Genomic DNA, 12,930 nt, shown 5'->3' with positions numbered 1-12,930 from the left:
TAGGAAAACTACTAATACATAATGATGAAAAAATTACATCTACTAGGAAAAATGAAAGAGTTTCATTTTCTCCAAGCTTTGTGGCCGCCTCTCTCTCTCCTGAAGTCGGCTCTCTCTCTCCTCTCTCTAGGGCTTCGGCCGTCTCTCCATCTTCTAGGTATTGGGCCGGTCTTGGACCGGACCTGGTTAATGGCAATCCACTCCATGATTTATAACACGTTAAAGATTAACACTCTTTCTTTGGTAATAATAAGCTTTTGCTTTGGCTTAAACTTTAGCATTATCATAAACGATGTGTTTGTAAGATGCTCAAAACTCGCCTATGTGTAACAAGGACACGATCTCCGCAAAGTCAAGACACGTAGGCCTTTAAACCAAATGGGTAGTTTGCTCTTTACGACGGAGGAGACCAGATTCATATACCAACAGGCAACAGTTCGTAGTAGATTAATTGAAATCGGAACTAGGTATTCGTTGATGGTTTGAGCGATGAGGTATCCACGAACAAGTTTAAAAGTGGTCTTACGTCTATCGTGTGTGGCCTTATGGCTTGTGGACACCATGGAGGGGAAGAGCATCCATGGATGTGGTGTATGTATACGGCCGATAAAGCTCTTAAAGTATTTTTTTGATTATGAATACAAGTCAAAATCTTAAATATATAATTATTATGTGACAATCGTGTTAATTAATAACTTTTAAAACTAAAATTTATATAATATGATATACGGATTATCACTTGAGATGTTGTATAGGTTCAGAGATTTATGGTTTTACTTGTTTCTATTTAAAAGTTTTTTTTACTAACTAAAATTATTAAAAATATGACAAATAAAAAATACCAAATATTATAGAGAAGATGACACATCAGCAAATTTACTTCTCAAATAATAGTATAGATATATACTAAGATAATAACAAAAACTTTTTTTTTAAGTAATTATAAATATATTTAATAGTAAAGCTTTTTTAAAAAAAAATTATAAATATTAGTAAAAGAAAAATTACCATCAAATATTTTTTGCAATTATATTTTGTTTATATATTAGTATATTACTATTGAATAATATTTATAATTACTTGAAAATATCATTTGTAAAATATCGAAGGTCGTATCAAACATCTTCTCATTTCTTTCTTTTAAAAATTTTCTTTCTTTCCAGTTTCTCTATCGACACAAATCCATAAACTATATTTATTTACGTTGAATAATATCGACAAATATATCATCATACAATAGCTTAAAACTTACAACAACATATCATCATACCATCATCCCGAGTGGCATGATCTCTTTATTTTGAAAGAAAATTTCAGAATTACATTTATAGTGAGGAATTACGAAAATATATTTTCATCCAAATGTTTTGGGATCCATGTGTTTTTGCCTTTTGGAAACCTTCAATGCCGTGGAGGGGGGTGGAGGTGTACGACGTCGGGGAGGGATTCTTATCGGACGAGGCTTACATAAGGACGGTGGGCATGGAGGGATGCGAAAGAGAAGGCTCCTTCCAACCGTCATCAGTTGATCGGGATGCTCTGTGCCTTCTACACCAAAACCACTTAACGCATTAATTACTACAACGCAAAGGTTTGGTAAAGTAGACATTTTTCTATCAATTTGCATAATCCCATCTTAAAGCCATAAATTGCCAAAAAAACAGAATAAAAAAACAACATAGTTGTTCCTATGGTATAAATCCAACTTTCTTCATTTTATCTCCCTTTTATCCTTTCATTTCTGAATCTTAATAAAATAAATAGTTTTATAAATCAAAAAAATAATTAAAAATATAAACAATTAATGGAACACCCATATACACAAGCACATATTTTTATTTTTTTGGAAAAACTTGATAAATAGAATTTTCAATTTACGTTCTACTAAAAGGATAATTCGTCTTCTACCGAAATTGGGTTAGTAGAAAGCAAAATCCAGAATATACATGTCCATCTACTTGTTTTGGAACGTAAAATCTACTTTTGATTCAATATCTAAATATGGGAAATGTGCATTCTACTAATTGTAAAGATATCTACTTTTCTGAAAAAATGCAGTTTCTACTTTTAACAAGTATTCTAACATTTCTCGAACGTGAAATCTGGAAACTACACGAACGTCTACAAAAGGTAGAAAATTCATTCCATATTTTTGTCATGGTTCTACGCATTGTAGAAGGTGTCTTCTACAGATAAGATCACCTGTTTTTGGCGAAAATTAAGGAAATTCGGTTAACAAAATATTCTCAAAATATTCTAACTTCCTAAAATGGTTCTGATCGATTTTCTTTTCTCAAAATTTCAAAAAAAAAACGATTTTGCCTTTCTTCTTCATGAATCTATGATTTTTTCATAGTTTCTCTTGTGATTTTCAGAAACTCTTGTTCTAGATTAGATGCATATCTATACAACATGTGGTATTTGGAAATTAGGTGCAACTACGGGATGGATTTTTTCAGCTGATGGCAAAGGGGGTAGGCTACTATTAGTGGAATCAAATTGTACTTTAGATGAATTAAAAAAGATGGTTTTGGAGGATTTTGGTATGGAAGAAGAAATCATAGCCGATTTGGAGTTGAGTTATCTACCTGCTGAGTTGATCAATACATCAGGATGTCCACCTGTGATCATTGCAAACGATCGACAGTTTCAGAATTTTGTTCGCTTTGTTCAAAAGAGTAATTATACTCGATTGTGTGTAAAATGTAAAGCCAAGGCTGAGAATCCGAATGAAGCAGCCTTTGATCTTAACAAATCGCCAGCCGATCCATGTACTGATGAAGAGGAAGAAAACTCGTTTGACAGTGGGGACGAATCAGCTCATGTGTATGCTGAGAGGCAGAGCGAGAAGAAGAATGAAAAGCGGAAAGGAGTCGCAGTTGATGAGGATGGGGACTATGATGCTGATACCATGATCTCTAAAAAAGAGAACATACATAATATGTCAAAGTTTTCTCTGCTCCATGTTGTTAAGATAGGACAATTTTTTTAGAACAAAACTTTGTTGAAGGCGACTTTCGAGATATGTGCAATGAAGCATAACTTTGACTACCAGGTTATCAAAATGGATAGACAACTTTGGTATGTTAGATGTGCGGATAATGCATGCAATTGGGGTGCTCGAGCAGAGTGTCTGAAGGATTCTACATATTTCATGATCAAGAAGTATGTCGGTAAACATACATGCGCACCTTCAAGCAAAACCAAAGCGGGTAAGACTGCTTCGGCAAAAACTATAGGTAGTCTGATTATGCATAAGTATGAAGACGTCAAGGAAGGGCAGAAATGTAATGATATCATACAGATTATGCGTAGTGATCATGGATGTGAGATCTCAAAATCTTTAGCATGGGATGCGCGTGAATATGCGATCAATGCAATTAGAGGTATTCCAGAGAGAAGTTATGGGAAAATACCAAAATACTTGCACATGCTGAGAGAGGCTAATCCAAGTACACACTCATCTTACGAGATTGACGGAAATGGGAATTTTCGGTACCTGTTTATTGCATTTGGGCAATCGATAAGAGGATTTAACAGAGTCATGAGGCAGGTTATTGTGATCGATGGGACATTTTTGAAGAATAAATACAAAGGAATTTTACTGGTTACAACTGCTGTAGACGGAAATTCTAATATGTATCCTATTGCGTTTGGAATAGTCGACTCAGAGAATGAGCGTTCTTGGGAATGGTTTATGAGACAACTTAAGGTTGTCATTGCAGATGATCATAATTTGGCTTTTATTTCAGACAGACATGGGTATATCGCTAAGGCACTTGAAAATGTGTATCCATCAGCTAGACACGGTATTTGTATTCATCATTTGTTGAATAATGTGGTCACATATTTCCATGGGAAAGGACTTGCTGGGTTGGTTTCAAAGGCGTCCAAGGCTTATCGAGTTTCTGAGTTTGAGAAGACATTTGCTAATGTGTGTAATATCAATCCGGCAATTGGAAATTACCTAAGGGAAGCTAATGTGCAAAAATGGGCTAGATGCCAATTCCCTGGATACAGATACGACATAAGGACAACCAATCCTGATGAATCTATCAACTCTGCTTTGCGTTCACCGAGAGAGTATCCAGTCATTCCTTTGTTGAACAGTATCAGGGAAATGTTGACATGGTGGTTTTATGAGCGTAAGAAACTGATTTCAAAGCATAAACATCCTTTGACCAAAGATGTAGAGAAAAAGATAGGCAGGAGAATCGGGAAATGCTCCACATTTGTAGTTTACCCTGTCAGTGTTGGTTGATTGCTTGTTAGAGGTGATAAATTCGACTGCTTAGTTGATTTGGATAGAAGGACTTGTTCATGTGGAAAGTACAACCTTATGAAGATCCCTTGTAGGCACGCAATTAAAGCTGGTTTTCATGTTGGAAGAGAGCCACACACATTGACTGATTTGATGTATACGACAGGAGCTTGGAGAGAAGCTTATCAAGAAAGCATAAATCCTATTGATGTTCCCGAGGATGTTTGGTCTATACCAGAAGATGTTAAGAAAGTCATTGTTCTACCACCAGAGACAAGAAGATCAGTTGGAAAGAAAAGAAAACGCAGATATGAAACTGTGGAAGACAAAATTCTGTCATCGCAAATATCACGAAAGAAGCAGCCTTGGAAGTGTAGTAGATGTGGTATTAGTGGGCACAACAGAGCAACTTGTAAAGTACCAATATAGTCAGTCACAAATGGTAAGGGGTCAGCTTATATAGGCAGTCCATTTATGTGTTTTTATAGCTTGGTTTATGTGTTTCATGTATGGTTCTTTGTGTCACAGGTTGCTCTGTTCAAGTATGCAAGTGGTGGTAAATGGCGAGCTAGGCGAGCTTATTTCTAAGTGCATTCTTATCATTGTTTTGTATGTTTTTTTCTTCTAAAAACTATAGACTCTCTTTTCATTTGGATAAATTTCGTTTGGTTTTATTTTCAGTTTCATTGTTATACATTGGCATCATTCTTCTAAGTTTCATTGGCATCATCATTTTTTCTCAGTTTCATGGTTCTCGATTTGTACGTGTTAAATGTATATTGATTCTGTGTTTTCATTATCATAGACAACATCGCATGAACAAAACTCAAAGAACCAAAACATAGCCATAGTAAGAACCATAAAAGTGACATAGTCATTGCAAGAACAAAAGACTAAGAACCACAAAAGTAACATAGTCATTGTAAGAACAAAAGAGTAAGAAGCAAAATACTAAGAACCAGTAGACTGATTTCATTCATTCTACGCTTTTCCAAAAATCCATAGAATGATTCCTAAACAACATAATTCAAGGGGATTTTTCTGCTTCCTTACTTCTTCTTCAACTGTCTTTTTCATACTCATTTTCAGATCTTCAATCGCTTCTGTAATTCTCCCTTGCTCTGCCTCTACCTTTTGAATCTCATCAACCAAAGCTTCATCAACCCACTTAAATACATGGGTTTCCTTTTTTCACTACATAGAAACAAAAATCAAGTCAGGACAGCATGTTCGTCTTTCTTAATTGAAAATCGATTCAGACAAAAAGCCATCAAAGCCATGACCAACGCCTTAAACAAAACAGAGTTTCGATATGAACACAAAACAAATCTATATTTGAATCCTTAAGGTAAATCGACACCATGAACCTATGACCCAATTTCGCATCTATAGAACCGTCGGTAAGGATTCTCATTTGTTCTCGAATAGAAAATCACAACCCCCTTCCCACACCAGCACCTATATGGCACCCCGTACGAATATCGCCTTGGAGTATTCATGTTTTAGGAAAATTGATTCAGAGAGAAAAAGGATATTGACAGAGAAGAGAATTCTGAAAAAATGGGGAGACTCGGGTTTTTGGTTTAAATATGTCGGGTATTAGGTTATTTGTGGATCTAATTCTGGTCGGGTTTTATTTCTAATTTGGATCAAAAGTCGGGTTTACAATTAACCAAGTTAAGTGTATTGGATTTGATTCGTTTTATATACTCTTATGGGCTGATTCCTTCTCTAGCGGCTATTAGAATACATGATTAATGTTGTTTTGGTTTCTGTTTAGGGTATGTTTAGGGTCTCGTTAGGTGTTTTTTAAGACTCTCGATTGAATGACTGTGGTTTCTATTGTTTCATATTATGTTTTCCATTTGTCTCGTTTAGGGTATTGTTTAGGTTATGTTTAGGGTCTATGTTACGGTTGATTGTTGTCTCCGACAAGACTTATTTAGGGTCTACTTAAACACATTGTGAAAAACTGAGAATAATAAACCCAAAAACAATTCATTAGATTAAGCATTCATGTTCCTAATAAAACACTAGAAGAAACACATTAGATTAAGCATTTTTCTCCTAAAAGTTAGAATTAAAGCCGAACTATTTACATTTAAAAATCGATTCTCACAGAATCTCTTCTACGGTTGAAGAGAGACACTCTGGAGGTTCATAATTTGACATCCTGTCAACCAGTTCCGGGACGTTAGCTGCTTCCTATAGATCCCACAAAACTCTGTGGCGAGCTTCTTTGATGTTACCATCATTCACCACGGACAACTTCAATCCAAGCAAATGGCACTCGATGAACTTTATTGTATAGACACCACAATCACATGCACTTTTATTCAGCTTACCCATGGGGACATAGTGAACCGTATATGCAGCAACATTGAAATCCTTGTGGCATCTCGGTGGCTGAACTGCCTTGACAATACGAGGAACAAGGTTTGCGAACGCATCCACCTCCTTGTACCTTTTTCTGCCCGAGCAGTCAAACACATCAATGCTCCTCGTCACGACACTGATACACAATGAAATCCAATGATTCCCGCTAACATGAACAGGGACATACAGCCAATCCACATCTACATTCCATATCTCTTGTGTCCGTCCATGTGGTGGAAGGACCCCTTTGCCGTATTGCAGTAGCAAATGATGAAGCTTGTATTTTCTTATACCCGCCTTGAAACTCTCATACTCCTTTTTAATCATGTTGCTGAAGACAACAGACATGAAGGCGACACGATGAAGTTCCCATCGTTTCAGAGAAGTTCTCTCCCGGAATACGTACATCATGGCGTCAATCTCCTGCATATTACGATGATGTTAGCACACAGAATGTATGGAAAACACACATAGAAGCTAAAAGTCTCTAAGTTTTACCAAGTTATGAAGCCACTTGGTTCTATCAATAAGACGAGTACCAATCTCAGCATCTAACATTGTAGGTCCAATCCGCAGAGGTTTGTAACCAAAACAATGATACAAGTTCAAAACAATGATATGTTTTGTTTAAAATTTAACAACACATGATATGAAACTGCGGAATTTACTTACTTGGATTTAGCTAACCAAGTGCTAACTTTTTCCCAATCCTCTTCACGAAGATACACCAATGCCGCATCTGGTGAGTCTTCTCCGGCTCGATCTATTTCCTCATCATGTAACTGCGGTGGGGACATGTCGAAGGGTCTTGAGTTTTCGAATTTAACTTGAGAAGGATCAAAGCCCTCAACAAATGTATCTTGGGACAATTCCTTAATTCTTGTATAGTCAATCCAAAATCAAAATCGTTAGTTTCTATAACATTCTTTATCCCATCCTATTCATCAAAACCAAAAAAAAAAAATTAAAGAAGTCATTCAATCATAACACAAACAAAGCATTACATTCATGGAGTTATCATTACACAAACATTCAAGCATATTACACATTACAAACCTATTACAATATGTACATAATATTACACAGTGAAAATGTTAAGTTCCAAGAACAACCTAACTCCAAAAGCCTAGCTCCAGCACCCTAACTCAACATCCTAGATACAAGTACATCAAGTTCTGCACTTTCTTTTAAGAAGTACCTTTTTCTTTGCTGGAGCTTGAGCTTGATTGACCTTTTTCTTTGCTGGAGCTTGAACGGTTTTGGTCTTAGGCGGATCTTCATCGGTTTTGCTCTTAGGAACGCTTCCTTCGGCACTCAAACTGATTGCTTCCCTGAGCTGTGAAACCTCGCTCTCCATGTTGCCCATCCTCTCTTTGAACATGCTCTCCATACTCGCCATTTGCGCTCTGAGTATATCTCCCAAGGAATTGACAGAAGAGTGAACTAAACCCTCAATGAAACTCTTAGTTTCACGATCAATACTCTGTTTTTTTTCTGTTGTTCGCTTACACAGCAACTTTTTCTTTCTTGTCTCGGCTCCTTCATCCTGAATCTTTCTCTTGCTTCTTCCAGCAACATTAACCGAAGATGTCTCCACATCTGCTGCAATATCAGTATCATCCACACTCTTATCAGCTTCTGACTATGTATCGGCTTCCTCCATCTCAGTCTCTTCAGCCTCTATAACTGGTCATTCTGTGTTGCTCCAATCAAACTTGTTTTTAATCCTATCAAGAAGAAGGTCCACACGTTCATCTTCCATCTCATCCTTCCTTGTATAATCAGCATGCCTCAACACATCACCATTGCCACTCACTGAAATTACCGAGAACAAGTCTCCCTACAAAACAATTATAACATTATAAGCTATAAAAAAATATGCAACAACCATATAAAAGAATACAATACATATACATACCTTCTTAGTAAACGATTCCTCAAGTTGAATGATGTCTTCATAAGAAACTTTTGCAACTCCTTTCCAATTACCACACCTTGGACCGCTGAAACTGTCCGGGACTTTGCTGCCACATATTTCTCCAAAATCCGGCATAATCCAAATCTGGAAAGCATAGGAGAAACCCTCGAAATGTAGCGGTTCTTCTTACCCAACTTCTTCCTAGCCTTCTCAATGGAACTCAGCAAGAAGTCATAGGAGTGAAGACCCCAATGGAAGTTCCGAAGCTTGTCAAGATCCATCACCAGCTTGATGTACATGTGAGGGATGTTCACCTTCTCATCTCTCCCCATCACCACACCCATTATCACACACAAGTAGATCAACCTCATCCTATCACGCCGAGACCAGCTGTGAACTTCTTTTAGATGCACCTTTTTGATCGACTGCAAGGTGATCTTACCACCTGTCCTTAGTAGTTCACTCCAAAATCCGCCATCATTTTTCCATTTAACTACGTCACAGCTACTTTCCAGCGAGATCTTGAGGCCTGTCACAGCGTGATACTCCTGAAGCGAAAACCGGAGAGTATTCCTCGCAAAGACAAACCACTTCTCATGCATCTTCGAGGTAATCAGCTGCTTACACAAGAAGCTATCCACCAATTTCCCCGAAAACTTGAGCTTATTTTCCGCAATCGCCATGATATGTTTAACAGGATCTATCTTGACATCATCGTACTCCGCAGACATAGTTTTCTTCAGATCCCTGATAAGTTCCATGCGGCAGCAGTTGTTGATCTTCTTCACCTGAGGTTCTAAACCCTCTGCATACACTCGCTTAGGTAGCTCTAACTCCATATCTACAAAAGACAAAAAAAATTTGATTCTACAAGCAAACAAAATCAATTCACAAAAATCAAACAAAGCAACTATCACTTGATCCAGATATTGATTTAAGTCAAAAAAAACTAACTTCACTGTGAAGCAGAGACAAACACAAGAGAAAAATCAAACAAATTCTAAAATCAGAAACACAAAGACTATCATTATGTACAGAAACGAAATCAATAAACCAGCCCATGATAAACGAAATCAATTCACAAAAGAAATCAGTTAATCAAAGTAAGACAATTCACAATCGAAATCGGTTCATATAGTCAGTTAACAACACTAAAAATCCTAAGAAACGAACATAGAAAGAGTAACCCAAATGAAGAACTCAAACACAGAGACAAATGAAATAAAGAACCGGATAAAGAAAGAAACCCGAATCACCAATGTATTTGGGCTAAAGAAAGAGACAAATGCTAACTTCAGAACCCGAATGAAGAACTCAAACCGCTTGACAAATGAAGTATCGACAGCATACCTTATGTGCTAGCAATGTCGGAGAAAGAGAGAGGCGGGGAGGTTAAAGACAAACTCGATTTCGCCAATCACCAAAAGAAGCTCCGAAATCGCCTTTGTGTTTCTCGAGATAGAAAGAGATCCAGAGAAAAGTATCAGAACAAGAAGGAGAAAGGAACAAACGTTATTACTGAAATTGGATGCAGAACGTTGGTGTTTACCTTCGGTATGTAGGAGAAGACAAAGGGGTTCCACCGGTACGAGAAGAGAAAGGGGTTCCACCGGTGGCAGCTACACTCGCCGTTGATTTCACCGGAGAAGACGCAATCGCCTTCCTCATCGCCGTGAAATAGAGAGGCGGAGAGATCGATATCGAGCTTAGGGTTACGGGGAATTAGGGAAACAATTTTCCCTTTAGATTGTTTTATTATTATTTTTTATTCCTTTCCCATTTAAACAAACTGATTCATATTATTTTTTTTAAAATACAATTAATCATGTTTAATGAGATTAATCAAAGGTTTCTTTTGGTATTATGAAAAAAATTATACGGGACAACTTTAGGTTGGATTTATACCATAGGGACAACTATGTTGTTTTTTATTCTGTTTTGGCAATTTTTCCTTGTTTTATTTTGTCATCTATCGCAATAAACTTTGGTCTGAACGAAACAAGAGGGGAAACAAAACTACAACGGTTTATCTTCTTTTTATAAAATTTAATGAGATTTAGTTAGTTGTGAGCTAAAACCAAGCTAAATTAAAGAAATAAAGTTCAAAACATTTCTAAATAGATCAAAATAATAGAGTAAATAGCTATGACTTATTTAAAGACAAAAGGACTAACTAAGGTTGTGGAGAGCTGCCTTTTTTCACCAAGGGCTTTATCCATATGGGGAAACACAAGAACGAGAAGGAGGAGAAAGAGAAGCATGGAAGATACTTTAGAAGATGTCATCTTAGTATTGTCTCTTAATTTACTGATGTGTGATGATCAGTATGACTCATTCGTATGCATTTATATAGAATGAAGAGGTGGAAACTATTTATGGTTTGTGTGGTTTGTGTTAGAGTTAAAGCCATCGTAGACTTAGATTTCACTTATGGGTCTTGAAGTTTTGTAGTTTTAGGCAAAGTTTATTCTATTATATTAGCATCACTCATTTTCCAGGATGCCAGGATTTTATCCTTTCATTTTAGTGGAGCAGATATTAAAGATAAATTACAGATATTATTCCAGGATTTTATCATATTTCATTTCACTCATATATGTATATTATAGATAAATTATTAAATTTGAATTTCAATATCTTAGATTTTTAATTGACTAATGAATAACCCAAGTTAATTTGCTTGACTATACAATACTACTGAGTTTGTAAAATTAGACGTTAAAGAATAACACTAGCTCCTTTTTGGTAATAATAAGCTTTTGCTTCTTTTTTGTGTTAATATAATTGAAATCGGAACTAGGTATTCGGAACGATGAGGTATCCACGAAAAAGTTTTAAAGTGGGCTTACGTCTATCCCATGAATGGGCGTTCAGTTATCCATTCGGGTTCGGTTCGGATTTATTCGGATTTTGGTTTTTGGAGTCAAAGATTTAGCCTTCGGATATTTCCAAATTTTGATTCGAGTTCGGTTCGGATTCAGATATTATTCCAGGATTTTATCATATTTCATTTCACTCATATATGTATATTATAGATAAATTATTAAATTTGAATTTTAATATCTTAGATTTTTAATTGACTAATGAATAACCCAAGTTAATTTGCTTGACTATACAATACTACTGAGTTTGTAAAATTAGACGTTAAAGAATAACACTAGCTCCTTTTTGGTAATAATAAGCTTTTGCTTCTTTTTTGTGTTAATATAATTGAAATCGGAAGTAGGTATTCGGAACGATGAGGTATCCACGAAAAAGTTTTAAAGCGGGCTTACGTCTATCCCATGGATGGGCGTTCAGTTATCCATTCGGGTTCGGTTTGGATTTATTTGGATTTTGGTTTTTGGAGTCAAAGATTTAGCCTTCGGATATTTCCAAATTTTGATTCGAGTTCGGTTTGGATTCAGATAACCCATTTAAATTATTTTTTTTAAATTTAAAATTTATTATATACTTCAATTTTCAAAATCTATAAACAAAATAACATATTACATATAAATTTGAATAACGAATGTAAAAATACATAAACGTATTTCATCAAAAATACATAAACTTAATATATGAATTGGTTTGGTTTGAATATTTAGATAGAGTCGATATATATTTTAAGTATTTTTGTGTTTTGAGTATACTTTAGCATATTTAAGCATTTATTTTTCATTATTTTTATATATTTTCAAGCATTTTGTATAACCTAAAAATATCTTATATTTTTGGATGTTTTAAATATATATTAAACCTAAAAATAATTAATATATCTAGGTATATAAGTCTATTTCAGATACTTTCGGGTATCCATAATATTTCAGTTCGGATCGAATTCGGGTTCCGTTTTTTATATATCAAAATTTTGAACCGTTCGAATATTTTATCAATATCGATTCAAATTTGGTACTACTTTTTTAAATCAAATTCGGTTCAGTTCTTCGGATTAGACTTTTTCACCTAGCCATGTGTGGCCTTATGGCTTGTGAACATCATGGAGGGGAAGAGCATCCATGGATGTGGTGTATGTATACGGAGATGCTCTATCATCTTCAGTTTAAATCTTTATCAATGCAATATTACGGATATATATGTCTCACGCTGATGACTCGAGATGTAGGGGTTGATTGGTAGTGGTCGTAGGTGTTCTGGACAGCTATTTTTATTTCTAAAGCAATTTTTAAAAGCAATCATGCTTTATTTTAAAAAATAAAACCACAGCAAAAAAAATTATAAAAGAAAATATGTTAGCTTTCCAAAGCAAGTTTTCTACCGCTTTTTAAAAGTGCTTTGATAATCTACAACAAAAAAAAATAAAGCTAAAGCAAAAAACACGCAGCTTATTTTTTAAATCAAAAAATCTAAAGTTACCCCACCCAACCAATCCGTA

General features: G+C 35.5%; 2 protein-coding genes across 6 annotated transcripts; one reads left to right on the top strand and one right to left on the bottom strand.

Moving 5' to 3' along the window:
* The first annotated feature begins 2,524 nt into the window (after window positions 1-2,524).
* On the top strand, window positions 2,525-4,849 carry LOC106403446. The gene is made up of 4 exons (XM_013844274.2): window positions 2,525-2,965; window positions 3,011-4,246; window positions 4,331-4,678; window positions 4,790-4,849. Exons 1-4 carry the CDS (start codon window positions 2,525-2,527, stop codon window positions 4,847-4,849), a joined length of 2,085 nt encoding a protein of 694 aa, XP_013699728.2.
* Window positions 4,850-6,240: 1,391 nt separating this feature from the next.
* Window positions 6,241-10,896, bottom strand: LOC106405519. Of its 5 annotated transcripts, none has more exons than XM_013846042.3 (7): window positions 10,105-10,896; window positions 9,906-10,007; window positions 8,556-9,396; window positions 7,836-8,477; window positions 7,310-7,419; window positions 7,136-7,157; window positions 6,241-7,060 (listed from the first exon to the last, which is right to left on the bottom strand). In XM_013846042.3, the coding sequence occupies exons 4-7, from the start codon at window positions 8,034-8,036 to the stop codon at window positions 6,467-6,469; spliced, it is 927 nt and encodes a 308-aa protein (XP_013701496.2). In that variant the 5' UTR covers window positions 8,037-8,477; window positions 8,556-9,396; window positions 9,906-10,007; window positions 10,105-10,896; the 3' UTR covers window positions 6,241-6,466. The 5 variants fall into 5 exon arrangements, with proteins under 5 accessions (XP_013701496.2, XP_013701495.2, XP_022560918.2 ...); XM_013846041.3 differs by having other exon boundaries at window positions 9,906-9,997; XM_022705197.2 differs by having other exon boundaries at window positions 9,906-10,896.
* Window positions 10,897-12,930: the final 2,034 nt, after the last annotated feature.

This window comes from Brassica napus, chromosome C6 (assembly GCF_020379485.1).
Source record: "Brassica napus cultivar Da-Ae chromosome C6, Da-Ae, whole genome shotgun sequence".
In the NCBI taxonomy this organism is placed as follows: domain Eukaryota; kingdom Viridiplantae; phylum Streptophyta; class Magnoliopsida; order Brassicales; family Brassicaceae; genus Brassica; species Brassica napus.
The sequence above is the reverse complement of the archived record's forward strand: the minus strand, read 5'-3'. Positions and strand labels throughout refer to the sequence as shown.

Coding starts and splice junctions, on each gene's coding strand:
- LOC106403446 (XM_013844274.2), top strand. CDS start 2,525: ATGGTTTTGGAGGATTTTGGTATGGAAGAAGAAATCATAGCCGATTTG. Junction 4,247..4,330: donor CCACATTTGTAGTTTACCCT/GTCAGTGTTGGT, acceptor TCATGTGGAAAG/TACAACCTTATGAAGATCCC. Junction 4,679..4,789: donor ACAACAGAGCAACTTGTAAA/GTACCAATATAG, acceptor TTTGTGTCACAG/GTTGCTCTGTTCAAGTATGC.
- LOC106405519 (XM_022705197.2), bottom strand. CDS start 8,036: ATGGCGAGTATGGAGAGCATGTTCAAAGAGAGGATGGGCAACATGGAG. Junction 7,420..7,835: donor AAGCTCCAGCAAAGAAAAAG/GTACTTCTTAAA, acceptor TCCCCACCGCAG/TTACATGATGAGGAAATAGA. Junction 7,061..7,135: donor CCAAGTGGCTTCATAACTTG/GTAAAACTTAGA, acceptor CGTAATATGCAG/GAGATTGACGCCATGATGTA.